The following is a 19499-nucleotide window of genomic DNA, read 5'->3' as shown; positions in this document are numbered from 1 at the left end:
CACCTGCGTGTCACTTTTGTAAATGAGAGATGCCTGTGTGCTACGCGCAGGCCTTGCAGATAATGAACAGAACCATAATTTCGCGGCGTGGGTAGGCTCACTTTCATTTGACTAGCCCTCGTACATTAGAAATGTGAAAATGCAATGGAATATACAAATGCGAAGATACAGCTTGATAAAGAGCAAAAAAGTGCCACTGAAAATGCCACTGCACGTACACACAAAACCTCGCAACAAGATATTTGAATATACGTATAAGTCTCCAATAAATCTACGTATCTGAGAAAACGTCACGGTACATAATGCGTCAAACAAGGCAAATAAACATGTTGCGCAATCACAGATTAACAGAATCCTAGATCCTGCCCCCATTTCATCCACTCCCCCCAATGTAACGCGCGAGACGGAAGGCGGCGCACTTGCTCCTCACTTTGTGAGCCAAAGTGAGCCACTATCGTCGGCTAACCCATTCCCCCCCCTCCCCCCACACGCTTTCACTCGCACATACAGCATGCAGCGCGGGGTCACGATGTTATCGCACTTGGGCTTTATGCGGAACATGAGGGCGACGGCGATGGCAGGAATGCGCCTAGTGTCCGTATCATTGCTATCACAATATTATAATAAGAGTATCTGGCAGCTGAAGCGTCCCATGGCCCATTACTTTCCGCAAAAGAAGTAACGAAATAGCACTTTCACCATGCGACAATTCGCTGCACCACAACAATGCTTCCTTTTTTCCTTTCGTGCGGCGGGGACACCGTAATGAAAAAAAAAAAAAAAAAAAACGCAAAGTATGTTGGTCACAATAGAATGCCTATTTTGGGCAACTGATATGGCTATTAAAGGAATATCGAAGAAAAGACGAGACGCTTGGTCCACCAAGAACCATGCGCATACTGCTCGGTATCCTACACCGGCGAGACAAGACTTTCTGGAGAGGTTGCGCTCAAGCGAACGCACTGCAATCCGTCGAGTCCCCACAGTGATGGCGGCTAGCGACCATTGTTTCTTTTTCTCGTCTGCTAGCTAGAAAGCGTCGAAAGCTCTGCCAGGCGAAAATGCACTCGGCCAGAGAAAACCGAACGTGCACCGAAGTGCGCCGCGCGGTGGTCGGGGCAACAATAGAAAAATGCGTGCGCTCTGGCTGGCTCTGGTAGCGCGCGAGTAGGGGAGCGAGAACCAAAAAAAAAAAAAAAGAAGAAGAAGAAGAAGAAGAGGCTCATTGTGTTTTCGCGATTAAAAGTCAAAGTAGAAAATTAAGTAAGAACGTAGTTGCCTTCGCTGGCTTTAGTGTCTTCACTGGGTGCTTTGGCGCAGGTGAAAAAAAAAATATTTTTTATGTGACATGACGGCACGAATGAACCACCACAACGCTTCGTCTCATCGGGCCTCGCTGTGGGCTTTGTCAACTTGTCTGATAGCGTGTTCATTTGGCTTGTCTCGTTGTTTGGCCCGATGTGCGACTTTGGAAAAGTCAGTGCACCTTTGGCGTCAAATATTTATGGGACCATTAAACTTACAAACTTCCGCAATTGAAAATCTAAAGCACACGTTTGGAAATGTCAATATACTTTTCACATCAAAAGTTTATGAGAACTACCCATAAAGTTTCGGAATTGATATCCACGCGCTCCGGAAATTCCATGATAGAGTGTAGATTCCGCGGCCTCCGTGCAATGCTGCGGCGAGCCCGTTCGCCATCAAAACGTCCTTGAAACTTTGTGCATGGATGGGGCTGCTTGCGTTATGTGACTCCCGGTGCATGGGCGTTGCCGCGAAATTCAGCCCAAGTTCGCAATTCTTGCGGTGAAATGGCTTGCCGAGCGTGAAAAAGACGCTCTAGACAAAATCCAGAATGATTTCTGGCGCCGGGGGTGGGGGGGGGTGGGGGGGGCTGAAGCCCCATAAGCCCCCCCCCCCCTGGCTACGCCCCTGACCTAAAGCACACCTTATTGCAGTTGGACTTTATACGAAACATGATGCGGCTCCACTTCGGGGGTCGCTCTTGTCCTATGGCAAGCAATTTGAGAGGTACGGTTGTGAACAGTGGCTTGTAATTCAATCCCGTCCGCGGAAGTTTCCATTTATTGCCTCAGTATTATGTTGCAGCAGCAGTGAAATTTCGTTATATTGAAACTGCGTACAAACACACTTTGTTATATTGAGGCTCTAAATACACAGTATTCTATGTACAAAAGGTTAAGAAAAGTTAAATACTTCATTATATTCAGGTTTACCTATATATATAATTTTTTAAATTCAATTAAGAACTTCAGATAATTTCCCCTATACTGTCCTTGGTGTCAATGTTTGTTGGCTTCTGATGACATGACTAATAAACATCAGGCTCCCAAAATGAACCATTCCACCCATCGATGTCACAGTAAAGTATAAACCCCATGCAAGCGATCTTGCCCGCGACAGCGACAAGCGACACGATGGAGATCGCTGTCGCGTTCGCTCGTCGCCTACAAGTCGTACCCCATGCGAACGATGACTTTGAGCGACGTCTCTCCAGTGTTGCCAGTATGAGGGCAACAATATAGGTGCCAAAATTAGCGTTACGCGTGCTTTATTAAGTTAAGTGGATGTATTTTACTGTAAAAAGCAGCATAAAATATTTCTGGAGGTCTTCCAGTAGGTTCTTATCTTCGCACGTATAAAAATTCCATCGTTTGCTCGTTTCGTGCGGCAATCAGAAGTACTTCAGTTTTGTACATCCAGTTCCGGCTTCGCGCTATTGGCTAGTCGCTCATAGCACTTCCGGGCAATGAGTAACAGATCCTAAATTTGCAGAACCAAGTGATCGCGCAACAAGACCGAGCGGTCTGTTCAAGCGACGGCCCGATCCGTCGCTCGAAGCCGTCGCGCACAATGGGGTTTAGCCTTAACAGCTACCCAAGAAAACATTGTTATTGGCTCTCAGCCCAAACTGTTGCTATTTTCCATAGACCCCACTGCCATGCATCAGCAAGGCACTGTACAGTTAGAGTAGCACATGCGTAAGAGATGCCAAAAAAGAAAGCACCAACAAAATAGGAAGCCGCACGTCTCTTCTAAAGTACAATGCGTCTTTCTGTTTGTATGTTTTTCACGTTCCTTAGGGTGATTGATCATTGCAACTGTCTCGCTTGAGGTAATACCTGAACTACAGTCGCCGACCGATTTTCCGGACTCCAAAAATTCGGACACGCCCGATTATTCGGTCAGCTTCGCGGCACCGCCATTCTCCCCATAGTCCCTAATTTATAACAACTGCCGAAAGTTCGGACATCTTGCAACCCCTCGTCTGATATTTGGACACTCCTTGAGCCAACTCGATTGAGGGCATCATGCACCGACTCTTACCGGCGCATAGTTCAATTGCTGAACGCCATTTCTGTTTTGAAGGGAGCCTCCTTGCTGCCCCACGAAGTGGCGCTACTGGAAATCCCCGCTCATCATCATCATTTCTGCCTGGTTCGATAGAGTGGTCGTACAGCAGTTCCGGTTTCAGCTTAGTAAGCCATGTCAAGACAATCCAGCAGCTGATTTCTTTCTTTCGCGCACCACGCTGCGAGCAGCACGTTTTTCGTTTGTGCGACTGGTGTCGGCACGGTAGTGTTTGCATTGTGTGCTGTGCCGAGGTTTCGGTGATCCAACGCGGCGTACGGGAACATCGCGTCAAGTGTCTAATGGCGCCGACAGTGCCCGCGCAGACTGCGCTGGGGAATGCCGGCAAGTGGGTGCCGGGAGGCCTAAGATTTGTCGCCTTCCGATGTGCTCCCTACTGACGTGGAAAATATTCTGCCGAGACCTGCGCAGTGGTTGCATTGCGATACCAGACACAGTCTCATTTGACAGTTTCACAAGTGCTGACACTGCTGTACTGACATGCGCAGAACTCGACAACGGCGAGATTGTTCGTCAGGTTTCTGCTGCTCCGCCGGACGATGAATCCGACTCGGAAGATGACGCACCATGTGCTACACTGCCGTCGCATGCGGAGCGTGCACGAGCAGTGACTGTGCTTTCAGCCGCCTATAGTGACCGTACAACCCTCTCAGAGATTCAGGCTTATCTGATTGCGTGTAAACAGAACAGCGTGCAACGGCGCACTCACGATTTCTTCAAGCCTACTGCCGAGCCCGAATAAGTGCGAGGAAATAAAGGATTTCATTTTTTTTTCTTAATCCGCTTTTTCGGACACCTGCTTATTCGGACATTTTCGCAATCCCCGTGAGGTCCGAATAAACGGTCGGCGACTGTATTCCAAAGCACAAGCACATGTAAATGACACCGTCCAAAAAGTTCAACCTTGTGGCATCCTCGCGCACAGTGCTGGGCAGTATTGAAGATACATGTATCTTAAGTACTCTTTGGGTATCTTGTATCTATATCATGATACGTCTGGCAAGATGTATTTCTGTATTTCGGATACAGGAAAGAGTGTATCGTGCTTCTTAAGATATTGCTATCGCAGCACCACCGCACGAAACTATTAATGTTGGACGACATGGTATTGTCGGGCAAAAAAGAAAGTAAACAAAGGAAGAAGATTTTAAGTGACAGAGGATAAAAAGAAAGGTGGCGCTACACTCAACTGCTTATTAGGCACAAAGCTTGCTACATATATACTGGGCGCACTGTCGGCATCAGGGGGCAGCAAAGAGCAAGCGACAAGTCATCTTGCTTGCGTCAAACCTAACAACTTCATTTCCGCATCATATACAGTGGAACCCGGCTATATCGAACTCGCAAAAAAACACCTATCAGTTCGATATAGAGCATAATTCGATATAAGCCTGCTAAATAATTGCATGTCATAAAAGCACACACCATTTATAAATTCTCTTTTATTGATGGAATTAGCTTAGTTTTACATTAAATAGTCCTGCATTTTCTTCTGCTTGGGCAATTTCGCTGCCTGTGACGAACGCACTTCTCCACGTTGTCTAAGGAGTCGGAGCAGCTGGGGCCACAATCTTCCGCATTCGCGCAAAAGCAGCGGACTAGTGCGAGCGCACCCAATCACTTTTTGGAGGACGTGGGCAAAGGACCGTTGTTCTTTCCTCATTGTGCCCAATTTCACTTTTGCTTGGTATGATGTCTGCAATGTAATCTTCGTTTTCTGGCTCTCCCGTGGTCGTGACACGATCATTTGCACTCAAAATCATACACCATAGATTCGTCAACAGCTTCCGGAAATTCTGACAGCTCGCTCCAAACTTCAGTAACACCGGCAACGACTTCGTTGCATTCATCAGTCATCACCGAGCATGCGGAAGCCAGCACGGCTGAAGCAATTTCGGATGAACCACTCGTACACGGCCGTGCGTACGCGTCAGGCCCCAGGTCGCGAGTTTGGCCGCGAGTTTGGCTGCTTTAGACCTAATCTCTCCTTATTCTTCAAGATTGTGCTGAGAGTGCTCCTCGGAATCTTGCACGCTGCGGGGACATCCGACATGTCACCGCGTTTGACCCGATTCACGATTTCGAGCTTCACGACTAAAGGCGAATTCTGCCGCTTCATCATGGCAACAGTGCGGTAGAAGGCCCACACGATGCACACACAATGAACCAGTAAAGCAGCGCGACAACTCGCACTTTGGCCATCTTGCACGACAAGGGCACAAGAGCCTCTGATTGGCTGTCTGAGCAAGCGCTGCGGGTGGGCCAGGATAATTATTTGACGGGGGTGTCGACGGCTCGCTCGCAGTGCAGTCACGGTAGGGAGAGCGGTTGGATGGAGCAGCGCCGCCGGGTTACCCCGCCACCGCGAGGGAAAGCCAACTTCTGGGGGCATTATTCCGCAGCTTGACATTCAATATAACAGGAGTCGCTGCTATTTTTGTTCGATGTAAGCGGAATTTTCGCTATATATACTCATTGTAGCTATACCTTGTTCAGAAATTATTTGATATATAGAATAATTCGACGTAAACGGGTTTGATATAGTCGGGTTCAACTGTAATGAAACGGACGTTTGACTAACAGATGCTTGACCGCTGAAATGAATGCAATATGCCTCCAGCAGTTGCCGCCCGGTTTTATCTCTACTCCTACCCAAGATTCTCACCTCAGAAACATGTGGCTCACAACAGCACAATCTGCAATGTGCAGAAACATGGCTCGTATACTTTTTAAAATTGTTTGCGTGTTCCCTCATTCGGTTGTTCACACAACAGCCCCCGAATCACGGGACGTGCTGTGCAAACGTGCTAAGTCAAGTACGCAAAACGCTACGTGGAGAAGTGTTCCATTGCTGTGGTTTACAAGGTACCACCAAGTTGCAGGAAAACCTATGTCGGGCAGACCGACCGTTGTGTAAACGACCAACCCTTCCTTTTCTGTTTTTCCCCCGCTGCAATACTATGTCGTTCACCAAACACCAACTTGCCCAAGAAAAAGTTACTGTGCGTTATAAACGTTGACTGAACTCTGCTTCTTAAGCTCATACTGCTGCCACTAAACCACCTGAATAAAACTGAAGGCAGCAGCGGCATTCTTTTATCTTTCCGCCAGAGCCCTCCCAGCGAGGGCAGGAAGAAAAACTTCAGAAGGTAAAACTCCACAGCGGTATTTGCACCATCATGCAGAGGCTTCTTAATGATGTTCTTAGATGTAATTAGATGGCGACTCACTAGCTGGTCGGCAAGCAGAGCGACGATTCCCATAAACTACAAATGCGACAAACAAAAGCTGCCAACGGCACAGCATATAGAGAGCTTTCATGTGTAGTGGCTAAAGCAACCACAATGAATTGTTTTGGAATGAAAATTTTATACTTTGACCAAGACAATAATTTAAAGAAAATAACAGACATTTCATTCAAGTCGAAGCAAGGTAGGTCTAGGAGCAAACATTTTTGTGCACGCACGCTTGCACCTACATTATATAGCTCTATAATAAGAAATTTGCGGATGTATCGAAATATCTTAAGATACAAATGGAAAGTATCGTATCGGATCCAATAATTGCGATAGTATCTTGTATCCATCTCAAATACTTGTTACCCGAACATCTTGTGTCATATCATGATACAATTGCAAAGTATCTTTGCCCAGCCCTACTAATGCGTAGCTACCACAGTCGCAGAAAGAAGCATGAAAGAAGGAAGAGACACCTCCACTGCTAAGCAACGCCTGTCTGGGGGGAGCATGACAGAGAAACTCAATACCGAGTGTTATTCTGAAAACTCTTGTATTCTGAAATCCGCAGCACTGAAATATATTAACCTCAAAACTATAAGCAGTCAGCAGGGGATTTCTTAAAGGTTTGTTAATGTGGTTTTCATAGTAACGAGTTTTTTCTGTACACGCAGTTATCCATATCTGTCGAGTGTGATGAGAGTAACAGTGCCACCCTCCCCCCAAGAGCAAAGAGAAGGCAAATGGAAGCCAAGAGCAGTCTCACCTTCCTCCATCTGCTTGCCCGATGGACTGCAGGCACTCGCCGTGTCGCTACTACAGTGGTCCGCACCGTTGTCCTCCTCGCAGCTCGTAGTCGTCTCACCAGTGTCTTCGTCGTCCGTCACTTGCCGCTTGCCGTCCTCTTTACTGCCGCCAGCCTGCAAACCAAAGAGCTTAAAGTGTCAGCTCTACATGCACAGTCGCTGCACATGCAAACAGCAAGAGCTCGTAGGGATACTTCGGTGCACTGACCTTACGTGCCAATGCAAACCGGTATGGTCGTAAAAGAGGCGAGGATCGCTGTTCATCTACAGTAATTTCAGAACCTTTATAGCAATGCATCTCTGCACATCGCTCTTTTCCAAACACAACCGTTGCTGGGGTCAAAGGAATAAACTGCTCGGCACTGCTGTCAATCATCAAGTGCAGGATTGTCCAGATTACACAAACATGCACAATGGTTGCTCAAGACCCAGCAGAGAGCGCAAACTGTTAAACCACCAGTATTCGCCAAAGGCAACCTGCAGTTAATGCAACAAAGCGCAACAATTGCCTTCGTAGGTCACTGTGATATGAAGGCTAGCAGCTCTGAAAGGTATGAATGCATCCCGACTCCTGACACCCGCTTATGGCTTAAATTCTTGTATTTAATATTTGCCTTATTAGCTATGCCCACACAAGTCATTTGTGTCCTTTGGAGTTGGACGTTTCCGGAAGCTTAGCAAAACCAACTAGTATCTGTAGTTAGGCTAGTTGGTACGGGAACGAGCCCACTTGTTACAATCCCAATTGTCCCTGGAAAAGCTGTCATGGGGAAACTGGTCGCACCGGCCATCTGGTTCGATGCCATCTCGAGATGGGAATTCTGGAGAGGGTGCCTTATTCTCACTTGAATTTCTTTTCACCGCTACCTCACGAACGAAAGTGCTGAGCGCAAAGGGGAACAGGGAGTGGGTATGGCATAGGTCGGCAAACTCGCTCATGAGTCGACTAATTCAAACCTAAGACTGACCTGCGAGTGCGAGTTTGGCGGAGTTAGCTAGCTAAAGCTGCTCTAAACAGGGATGCAGAAAAATAAAAGGAAAAAAAAAGGAAGAGAGAAGAATAAAACTGAGTGTCTGCACTTTGCCATGTTCAGATGCGGCGTTGGTGTTCCACACAGCCGAGAGGAAGTGTTGATGTCAGTGTGTAGAGTTTCCATATATAATTGCTTTTTGCAATGCAAAATTCTGGGTGTACAGGCCAAAAACAATATGATTATGAGGCACACTGCAGCGAGGGGCTCGGAAATAATTGTGGCCACTTGGGGTTCTCTATCGTGGCCCTCAATCAAGTACATGGGAAATTGCAGCAGGTTCCTGTGGGCAGGTCACGTTACGTTTTGCTTCATGCCCTATCACGCCGGCAACATTCACTGACGAAAGCAAGTGCTGACACCAGCAGGCGAAGCTGCTTTGAAACTGGCTAAACATATGCATATAGCCCGAGAATTTTGAAGTATAGTGCATGTCCAGCACATAACTATCTTTTGCAAAGACATTCTCTTTCTACATATTCACATGAATGTACGGTGAAATCTCGATATAACGAACTTCAGGGGACCGCGGTAAATTCATTGTTCTGAAAGATTGTTATAGCGAAAGCCCCAAAATTAACCATTGTGCCCGTCAACCTGTCAGTTCATAAGTTGTCACCATAAGAGGTATCCACGAAAATGTCGCTGTTGGCTCTCGGCACCCGCTGTTTGCTTGTTTTTCACATTTCTTGCCCCCGTGGACACCGCAACTGTCTCGCTTGGAGCGGGCACCTTAACTACGTCAAAGCACAAGCGCACGTAAATGACACCACCTGGAAAGTGCGAAGTGCGACTGTGTGACATCTCCATGAGTACGGAGGTTACATTTCACTACGCACGTAGCTGTACCATTATACCTGCACGTAGCTAGTATGGCTGCAGAAAGAAGCGCGAAAGGCATGCACAGAAAGAAGGGTGAAAGAAGAGAGATGCCGCCATGGCTAGACAACAATTTTCTCAGCGAAGCATGCGCTCACAAAACCCGATGCGTCGTTGCCTCCGCTCACCCGCGCTCTTTTTTTCTCGGGCACTGTCTCGGGTGTTCCTAGTACTGAGGCATTAACATTACAAGGAAACTGAATAACGATCATTATTCTGAAAAGTTCGGTATTCTGAAAAGTTCATTAATGTGGTGTTTGCAGTAACGAGGTTTTAGTGTAGCGGGAGTATGTCCGCAGAAAAAAGTTAAACGCATTTGAGAAGTAAATAGGCACTAGCATGCCCTTTGCCCCTAGTACACCTTGAGCTGTCATGTCCAAATCAGTAAAGGATCATATAGCAGCGCAAAAGCATTATTTTCTTGCTTAATCCAAGCCACAACAACAGAATCAGAGTGCCCGGATGCATGAATAGCCCTCGGTTGCAAGCACCACAGCACAGAGGAGGAGCCGACCACACCCACCTCTGAAATTACACTCTCCGTGCGATTGGGACAGCCTAGCAAACAAGCAAAGTGACCAAAAATCATGTTTTGACAAAAATGAGGAAAAAGAAAAACTTTACTCAGTGCAATGCTGAGGCATTGCTTGTTACATATTTGCATTGAGAATACACTCGTTGTAAGCTTTGTAGTAATCTGCTTGCAGCACTTCAAGCTTAACCTTCACAAGGTGTTAGTGACAGCAGCATTCGAACACTAAAAACAGCAGCAGTGAAGAGTGAGAACTGAAAGCTGCAACTGGTCGGTGGTGTATAACTGAGTATATGAATGAGCTCAAGAACACTACAACACAGAACTGCAACTCAAGCGGAGAGCCATTTCCTTTTCTAGGTGGTGCTAGAACTTTCTGAAAGATTGCTAGGCTCAAATAATGTAACAAGGCATCTTGCTTGATTGTGTTATCATCCGTCTATCACAGCCAATTGATGGTGAGGATAATATAGGTGTTGTGCCACTTGGACTTTTCAATGAAACATAAAAAGGTAGAGCCCTTGGGAAAAAAAAAATAGATCCTGGCCCAATCTGAAGAATGAAATGACGGTTGTATGAGGTACAAGCACGCTAAATTTTGTCTGCCTTGAAATATAGTTGCAGGGAATCATTTCCTGCAGAGCTCACTATATATATGCCACGAAGTTTCAGCAATATTGGTGCAGTTTCGTGTACGCATAAAATATGCCGTCCGGCAGCCAAACCACTGGATTTCATCCGCGTACTCCTTCCACACACACACAAAGAACAATGTAATTCGACACTCTTGCAAAGGGACATTGCCTTAAGTTCACAGATGTGGAAATATTAAGGCTGGAACAAGTCGCATCCCACCTTCCAACGACAGAAGCCAGCATCAAACGACCGACCGAAACTGCAGCGAACTGCGCCGTATAGGCCGCCACACACATGTGCAGTGGAGAAGCTGCAATGGGCACATGACAGCAGCACTGAGCGACGCACACACACGCACGCACCTCGCGGAACGTCCGCACAATCTCGTCGAGTCCCAGCTTGCGTTTGTAGTTGAAGTAGAAGTTCCGGCACTGCTCCTTGGACTTGCTCTGGACGACCGACGCTACGGCGGGCCAGTCCGTGCCGTACTCCCGAAGTCCGCGTTTGGCCATCTCCATCTCTTCCTCGGTCCACCGGGAGCTGTCCCCGCCGTCTGCACAATTGAACACAACACATGCATGCTCAGCCACCAGGCTCGGAGAGAAGAGCAAATCTTCATGCCATGCAGATCACAGTTGGCATTGCAATGACTGGTATGTCTGAGCAGCTAATACTAAGCAGCCGTAACCATAAGCAGAACAATAATCGGCACCTGAAATGTAGGTTATGAACTCGCAAGGTCAGTATTATAGAAAAGCAGAGCAAGACCTGGTTCTTCAACCACTGCAGCGGGCTGCTTCAATGAAAGGAGCCCTGCTAGAGCCTTGTCTGTGACAAGACGCTTGACACAAATCTGATCACTACTTAGCTGCAAAACAACAGTGCACACGCCTAGTTATGAGAAGTGCTCCTGCACACAGCTCCATATAGGCTCGGTTCCTGTCAAACTAGTCAAACACTACAGCACGTCACAAATTGCTTGCGATTCTCGCCCCTTGCACGCACTTACGTACAGGAGGCTTGCATATAAAACGAAGGCCTAGGCGCACAACGCATGGTTGGGTGCCACTTGCAACGGTCGTTATGCTCATTCCCACTGAAAGCACTTACACTCCCGTGTCGTCATTTCGAGGTTTCGAGGGCCCACATGGAGGGGAGGGGGAGAGAGAGAGAGAAGCTTTCCACACAGCTGTATCGCTTGTTCTCCATGAAATCAACTGTACACAAGACAACTCTGCCGCGTTTACTAAGAGTGTCGCTAATCATCTGGCCACCCGCCCTGAAAACTGTCGCTTATCAGTTTTAGTCGAGATTACAACCACCCTTGAACAGATGCGCCACAATAGCTTGCTGCATCACTGTGCTCCATACACAGCTATTGCTAGAAATTTGCTTTGCATCGTCTTAGAAGGCTCAATTACATCAAAGACGAGTTTATTTTGGTAATCATTCATTCCGTTACTGCACTAATGATTCAAAACCTTCCAAAATATAAATTCTTCAGAGGGAAAGGTCATTTTGACTTGCAATGTGCGCAACTGAGAATTTTTCCTGCAATACTGTAGCGAGTGAGCGCAGCCGAGAAGGTTATGATCGGTGAAACGTACTTTGGGGAAAAAACCACACAACAAACAGAAGGCCAATCTTGTTGACAGTGTGCTTCGATTGCTAGGATTGTACGTCCCGTCTGTAAAAGCAAAGATAAAAGAAATGTGCTAAAATGCTAATAGTAGCATGTTACCCCCCCTCCCCTTTTTAATTGCTTAGCAAAATATACATTCACAAATCGCAGCAAATACTACTGTGGCAGCTAACCGCTCATCTTTCTTGGCGAGAGAAGCATCACATCGAGTGACGGCAAAGAAAAAATTACTTATTCACCCCCAGTTTTCTTGAAGCACACAACTTTCACCCTGGAGATAATCTGGTGGCAGCCAGAAGAGCTTTGGCCCCTATGAAAATCTCGCATAGCCAAGCAATCTTACCTGAAGAGATAATGAATTTTCTTTTCTTTTTTGCCAACAAAAAGATTACAGTTAATCACCATCTTATCTATATGACAGCATAATAGCTAGCATTCCAAATACATTAATAAAAATGCTGTGCTGCAGTGTACAACGTTTTCGTCACTTATTTGGTATCCAGCACCTTATTTTACCCCTGTTAATAAAGTTTTACCTTTCACAGCACTTCAGCCCATACACAAGAGAAGTGGAGTAGCAGAAAGCACGTACACTCGAGCCACTCCACCCAATTTCCCCAGCTAAATCTATCTATCCATTACCGAGCGTGCGGCAAACGCCACACCACTGCTAGGGCAGCATGTCCGCAACTAGCACGGCAATCAATGACGTTCGAGAGAAAACGAGCGAGCCTTTAGCGCTGCCCTTTCATATATGTGCCACGTGAGGCCCCACAGGAGGCACGAGAATGAGCAAAATAAGTGTAAGAACAATCCCCTTACCCTCCGACGGAGGATGAGGGTCCAGCTTTCTCGCTATCCTGTTGAAGCACGCCGAGCAGCATTTCTGGATTCCGGCTGGGATCTCTGAAAAGTCGAACAAAAGCAAACGTGCGCTTGCAGAAATGCATGCATTGAGGCAGCCTGCAATGTTACTCGGACTATGCTTACCCGGAACGTGCTGAAAGGAGAAAGTACAAGGCTCAGCAACAGTTTTCTTTACGACCAATATTTAAAAGAGCTATTTAGGCTAGAAACAAAGCACAATATTTGATCTCATTAGCAGTAGGATGTGTAAACAATAAGGCTTGAAAAACAACGTGATAAAGCTGCACGACGATATAAATTTACTAGACTACGTCCCAGCATGGCTGTTTTTTGCAGTATTCACGCGGTGTGCAACATGTCAATAGCAACACTCTTCAAAATAACAGGCAACTAACCAGTACTTCTGGCCAGAAAGACACCCGAAATTTGCTTTTGTAAATTTTACCAGTAACCTGCACTTCCACTTAACAAAAAACTGGTGTAACGTGTTTCAGCTCACTGAAACTGCACGAAAAGGAAATGCGTTTGCACCACATGCAGCCAGGTTTTGTATTGCTGGAAAAATGCCCCGCAGTATGCCTCATAGCAAAGCATGTTGCCTTCCTCACACGATCATGTCTCTGAATGCACAACCCGACTTCATTGAACTTGCTAACCTTCCAGGAAAACCCTGTAGGCTTTTGCTCGCAGATTTGAACTGTCAGAGCACTTAAGACCATCAAAAGATATAAAGCGAATGTACTAAACGTGCAGAAACAAGAAAAGGGGGTGGGCAACGAAATGAACTTTACCACAATAAATTCAACTTGGGACAGGTCCAGGCAGCAAACAAAACTGCACGGTCAATCAGTATAACCTCGGGGGTCACAGAAAGCATGCCAGATACCCACCAGCACTGCAACTACAAGCAATGTCACTGGCTTATTCAATACCAAACAAGAAGACTGAATCCTGGCAGCAGGGCATTACCGGGAATGATGCCTATACCAAGAAGCTAAATAGAAAGTGAGCAACTCGTACAGCTGTATTCACACGGGACCCTGAACTCACAAGTTTTCCTTTGGCTAGCACCTGTGGCAGGCAGTATTGTCCCTCGAGTGAAGTAAATATTGCCCTTCGGCCAAGTTCCCCTGCAAGTGGCAGGCTTGCGGATCAGCATACACACTCAAAAGCACTGAAGTGGAGAGGCACTGCAATGGAAAGGACATTTCTCACCCCAGGAGCTTAGAATGACACCACCTTTCAGTTAAAGGATGGTGTTGAAGTGGAGGTGCGGAGTGAAGAAATGAAACCAATAATTTGGGGCATGTACCAGACAAACAAAGTCGTGCCGACAGGTGAGCAAGTGCCCCTAACCTCCAACTGTCTGTCACTTGTCCTGCCAACATGGTGGTTGTGGTGGTGGTACAGAACATCCGACTCAAAATTCAAGGACAATTCAAGGATTTCAAGGATGCCAAAGGCTAAAATTCAATAAGGGGCAAACACTGAAAAATAGTGAAAGCTGCTCCTCAGCTGCAATTCCTTGCAGCTAAGCAGCTGCCAATTTGAAACACTACAAGCTCTTCAGATCCCTTTTCTAAGAGGACTTTTCCACTGTAACAATGTCAACTGCCTTCTGGCACAATGGCTAGTAGTGTCCGACATCAGCCAAAGATACTTGTCGCATTAAACCCAAACGACTGAAACAAGTTTTCACCAGGCATTTCTGGAGACTAGGGCTCAAAAATCTAGCCACGACAGCTGTGGTGTGACGTGGCTGGTCAACCAGCAAGACGGTGGCACAGTTTGGTCGCTTGATCTGGCTTTGTCTAGCTTCAAGATGGCAATAGCAATTTAAATAAGCCTGTCGTCGGTGGCTGTGGACATGCCACATTGCAATCATTTAGCAACACTCTCAAAAGAAAATATCTAGGGTTGTTTTGCGATAGACAGTGTCCACAGCACAGCGTTGTGTGGAGATTGTTATTTTTTATGTTCAAAAGTTGCCCCCAACACCAGTTTTCCAGGAGATGTAAGGGCCCTTAAATCTGTTTTTTCTAAATTCGATGGTTTTCACGGTGTACAAATCCTGCCTGGCGCCTGTTACCTTTACTAGCCCTGCTACAAATAGGCGGATGTAAAACCACTATTCTCAATTTCCTCAACAACCTTGAGGGTGCTGACGAGAGCCTTCAATCACGCTTGAATGCGACTGACTAGAGCGAATGGTGTTTAGGCAGGTTGTTTCCCTGAACATAATCTAGAGCTGACAAAATCTAGAGCTTTGACTTACACATGAATGACTGAAAGCCCATGTAACTAGAGGCACTACACTTCGCAGTCCTAAACTACACATCTAAAACGAGATGGCCATATGTGGAAGGAAACATACGTAGTTCCTTGCTGATAGACTCCTTGAGGTCCTTGTCCAGCTCTGTCCACTTTGCAGGAAGTGGCCGTAACCTCTTCATCTTGCGCTTGGGACTTTTGCACGTTGCTATTGGGCACCTGCACAATTTGCAAAGCAAAGCTTGCACTCAGGGAGGACCAAAACACAGCATCATGAAAGAAAAGCCAACAAATTGTTCTCCAGCCATGCAAAGCCCTAACCACACAAGGCGTTGTGTACATGCGAGACTGTGCATCTGCACATTCCGGCTGCACCATCCAAATTTGGCACACACCTGTCATACTGGTGAAGTCCACAAAGATGCACACCTTGATATAATAGACACAAATGTATCAAATTATTGGATATGCAGTTGCAGATTATAACTCACTCAACTAGGGCATTTAGATGTCTAAATAATTGGAACGTCGTCCTTATACGTTAAGTTATGGGGCCATGTGGCGCTGCTGCGACTCTGCCCGAATAATGGAGCATATCCGAATTATCGGTGGGCGACTGTAATGAAGTGTCATTTAGCAGAGTACTATGATAGGCGAGTTAGTGCACAGTTAATTCAATGTACTGTGGCGCAAAGTACAAAAGCTGTGAAAAAAAAAAAAAAAAAGGCGAACCACCAACTCAAAGGTGTGCAAGCACAGATGTTTACACAATGGCTTTTGTCGCCAAGGTTTAAGACCCGCCGTGGTTGCTTAGTGGCTATGGCGTTGGGCTGCTAAGCATGAGGTCGCGGGATCGAATCCTGGCCACGGCGGCCGCGTTTCCATGGGGGCAAAATGCGAAAACACCCGTGTACTTAGACTTACGTGCATGTTAAAGAACCCCAGGTGGTCCAAATTTCCAGAGTCCCCCACTACGGCGTGCCTCGTAATCAGAGAGTGGTTTTGGCACATAAAACCCCATAATGTTAAGTGAAGGTTTAAGACATGACAGCAAAGCTTTTGAAGCCTTTCATACAAAACCTCAAGCAACCTGCACAGGCCTCCTGCTGCACTAGCTAGAGTAAATTGGTAACAACAGAGCATGCAATGGTTTGAAGCCCTGCCCCCCCACTTAATGACCAAGGGCCCAGCAAACCCAGACTCTGCACAGCATGGCAAGAGGAGCAGCAGCCGTGCCAAGGTACCGAGGTGGCCAGCGAACAATAGGGAGAGCAAACGTACTGGGCAATACGCTGGCGCACGGTCTTGAACCGACAGCTGACGCACACGCGTGCATCCGGCACCAGGTCCGTGTCCTTGAGACCGTACATGTGGCAGTTGGCCTTGGTTAGGGGCCGCCACTGGCCACTTTTCTCCAAGCGGCACTGGCACACCATGCAAGGCAGTCCAGTCTCTCCTCCTCCTGCACAAATATCCGGGTTCGTGTGTCAAGTCGCACACGTTGCCTTTCGCAGACTGTTTCTCAAGTGGCCGGACATGGATGCATCAGTAATTCAGCATGCATCCCTTTCCCTTTGGCATTAAGTCCGGGCCAAATAACCCAGCAATACGATATTCAGCTGACACTCTTGTCAGAAGAAACCACAATGCAATCCTAATTCCTGCTTGTCCACTTTTTTTTTCATGTGCTCTAATTAATGCTTGCTGGTGTCACAGGGTCAAAGCATTCTCACGTCCTCGTCATCGTCCCTTCGAAGTAATGAAGATAAGTAAACATATGCACGAACCTTTGCCCTCCACTGAAGTAGCTGCACTGCTTTCAGAAACTTTCTCCAGCATTGGAGTCTTCAAGCTGGAAAGTAAACAACACAATATTACCATTGAGGTTATTTGCACAACATTGAGGCTTTAACAGTGGCTACCATAAACACACTAAATCCCACTGTAAATAATCACACATGCAATTTGAGTCCAACAAACATCTCTTTAATAGTGGGCAAAGCAGTATTACAGGAAATTTACACTGCAATCCTATAAAGTGAAATTGCAACCATTTTAACCTGTACGTCACAGCACAACAGATTCAGGGATTTCGTATTCGATTCCTTCTTGCTTGGCTAGTCTTCTGGATAGCCAGACATTTTCTTAGTGGCATTTACAAGCATACACTCGGGTTACAAGAGGCGCCATAGTGGAGCACTCCAAACGGAGTGCTGACCACCCGGAATCCCTGCACTTAAATCCAAGCACATAAGTGCTTTTTGCCAAGGTTGGCTCGATTTTAGTTGCTGCAAAGGGCCGAACCCATGACCTAGATCTGAGCAAAACACCACAGCCCCCTCCCAAAGCTAAATGCAGACTACCTGCAATGCCATGGAACACACGGTGAACGGACGGAATGGACTGGAAATACTCGCCCATTAATGGTGTCCACAATGCACGGGGGCTTGCTGGCTTCCTCGCCAATGGGGCCGTTGGCCTGAGGTTGCGTTGGAGGTGGCGTGGCTGTGGATGCCTGGCACGGAGACCCGCCCCTCGACGGTGCCGCCGCCGAGGGCGCAGCCTTGTCTTCGCTTCGGCCACCGCCGTTGCTTTCCGTGGCGAGTGCAGTGGTGGTGGTGGTGGTGGTGGTGGTGGTGGTGGTGGTGGTGGCGGCGGCGGCAGCGGAGGCGCTGGTGGTGGTTGCTGCGGTGGCAGTAGTGGTAGTCGACGTTGCCGTAACAGTGGCGGTCGCCGCACCGGTGCTGGTTGTTGCCGTCGTAGAACTGGTGGCGGTGGTCGTGGTAACGGTGGCGGTGGTGGTGGTGGCAGTGATGGTGCTTGTGCTGCCACTACTGCTCGTGGGCAGGGGGTTGCGCACGGGCAATGAGCTTGTCACCGGCTGGGGCTGAGAGGCAGGTGGAACGGGGGCCTTCACCATGGCTCTTGTGCGTTTCTTGACGTTGTGCTTGCGCAGCAGCTGCTTGTAGTTCTCACTCTTCTTGGTCAGGTAGTAATACTGGACACAGTCTGCTACACTCTGCGAAACACGGGGACGGCAGAGCGCCACACCTCAGGAGACAGACCCCAATTGATTTATCACATCAACGCAAGTTCACTGCAAACAATCAAGTACCCTTCCTGGTAGGTTTCCGTTTCATACTATTTCTCATATATTTATGGTGGATAAATAAAAAATACTTAGCTCATCTTCTTAAGTGTTTGCATGAGTTCCTACAGCACCAGAGGTAGACACTTGCAAACAGTAACGCAGCAATGAAATTTTTTGGTGGCAAATACAAAACGCAATGCCTGCGTTGGGCCCTTAGGAAAGATGACGCTACAGGCACAAGTACAACGTTTATATTTTTCTGGTGAATGGTTTTAACTGGCTAATGAGTCTTGGGAAGAGTGGAACAAATGATCAGGCAAATAAAAAAAAACCTGTAAATGATAACGGTGACTTTTGGAAGGTGGCAGCAATAATACCATTGCACGAGCCCTCACCTTCCTCTCCAGGTAGGAGGCGATGACGCCGAAGTTCTTGGGATGCTGGAGGTACTTCTCACGGAAAATCTCCTTCTCCTGGTCGGTCCAGACATTCTGCATCTGGCGATCCTTGTACTCGGCCGACAGGTCTTCCACCAGGCTATTGCGGTTCAGGTAGCGTGGACGCCGCGACCGCACGTCCACCAGGATCGGTGGCACAACTGCGTAGCTCCGCATCTTGCGATCCTCGTTCTGCACACAACCGGCAATGCCAGTGTCAGACCGTTTCCCAAATGCACACCAGCAGATTTCGCCACAACACACTCGCATCACCTTCACAAGAGACACAGCAAGCAGCCTAAGCACCACTGGCGACGCACGAATAGAGACATAGCTCGTTAAGTGAACCGCACAAGCATGCAACAACATGTTGGGTGCTTGTGCTAAGAAAAGTAACTAGGTAACAGGCAACTACACGGAAACTACCGCATGAATGTTCAAATGAATACTTGGGGTTCGCACGGCTGATCCTACCAAAGCATACTTGAGATCAGCATGGAAAATAACGGCAACATTAAGAGAAGGACATGGGACTCTGCATCGGTGGTTTTTCAAGACAATCTTAAATGACGCACCCATTCCAACTAGCCCAACTTTCCACCTGAACAAAAGAACAAAACGCACCACAAATGCATGTTGCACTTTCTTCCACATGCAAGGAATATGCCACTAGTC

General features: G+C 47.3%; 1 protein-coding gene across 3 annotated transcripts in view; it reads right to left on the bottom strand.

Moving 5' to 3' along the window:
* Positions 1-19499, bottom strand: part of Smr (nuclear receptor corepressor smrter) — a 77124-nt gene that overhangs the window by 10024 nt on the left and 47601 nt on the right. For all 3 annotated transcript variants that reach the window (XM_065445008.1, XM_065445005.2, XM_065445006.1), the window contains 8 exons: positions 18783-19016; positions 17714-18315; positions 17084-17148; positions 16578-16758; positions 15400-15515; positions 12981-13064; positions 10879-11069; positions 7399-7552 (listed from right to left, as the gene is read on the bottom strand). In XM_065445008.1, coding sequence (XP_065301080.1) covers positions 7399-7552; positions 10879-11069; positions 12981-13064; positions 15400-15515; positions 16578-16758; positions 17084-17148; positions 17714-18315; positions 18783-19016 — 1627 coding nt within the window. The remainder of the gene's footprint in view (positions 1-7398; positions 7553-10878; positions 11070-12980; positions 13065-15399; positions 15516-16577; positions 16759-17083; positions 17149-17713; positions 18316-18782; positions 19017-19499) is intronic.

Source organism: Dermacentor albipictus, chromosome 2, assembly GCF_038994185.2.
Source record: "Dermacentor albipictus isolate Rhodes 1998 colony chromosome 2, USDA_Dalb.pri_finalv2, whole genome shotgun sequence".
Classification (NCBI taxonomy): Eukaryota; Metazoa; Arthropoda; class Arachnida; order Ixodida; family Ixodidae; genus Dermacentor; species Dermacentor albipictus.
The sequence above is the reverse complement of the archived record's forward strand: the minus strand, read 5'-3'. Positions and strand labels throughout refer to the sequence as shown.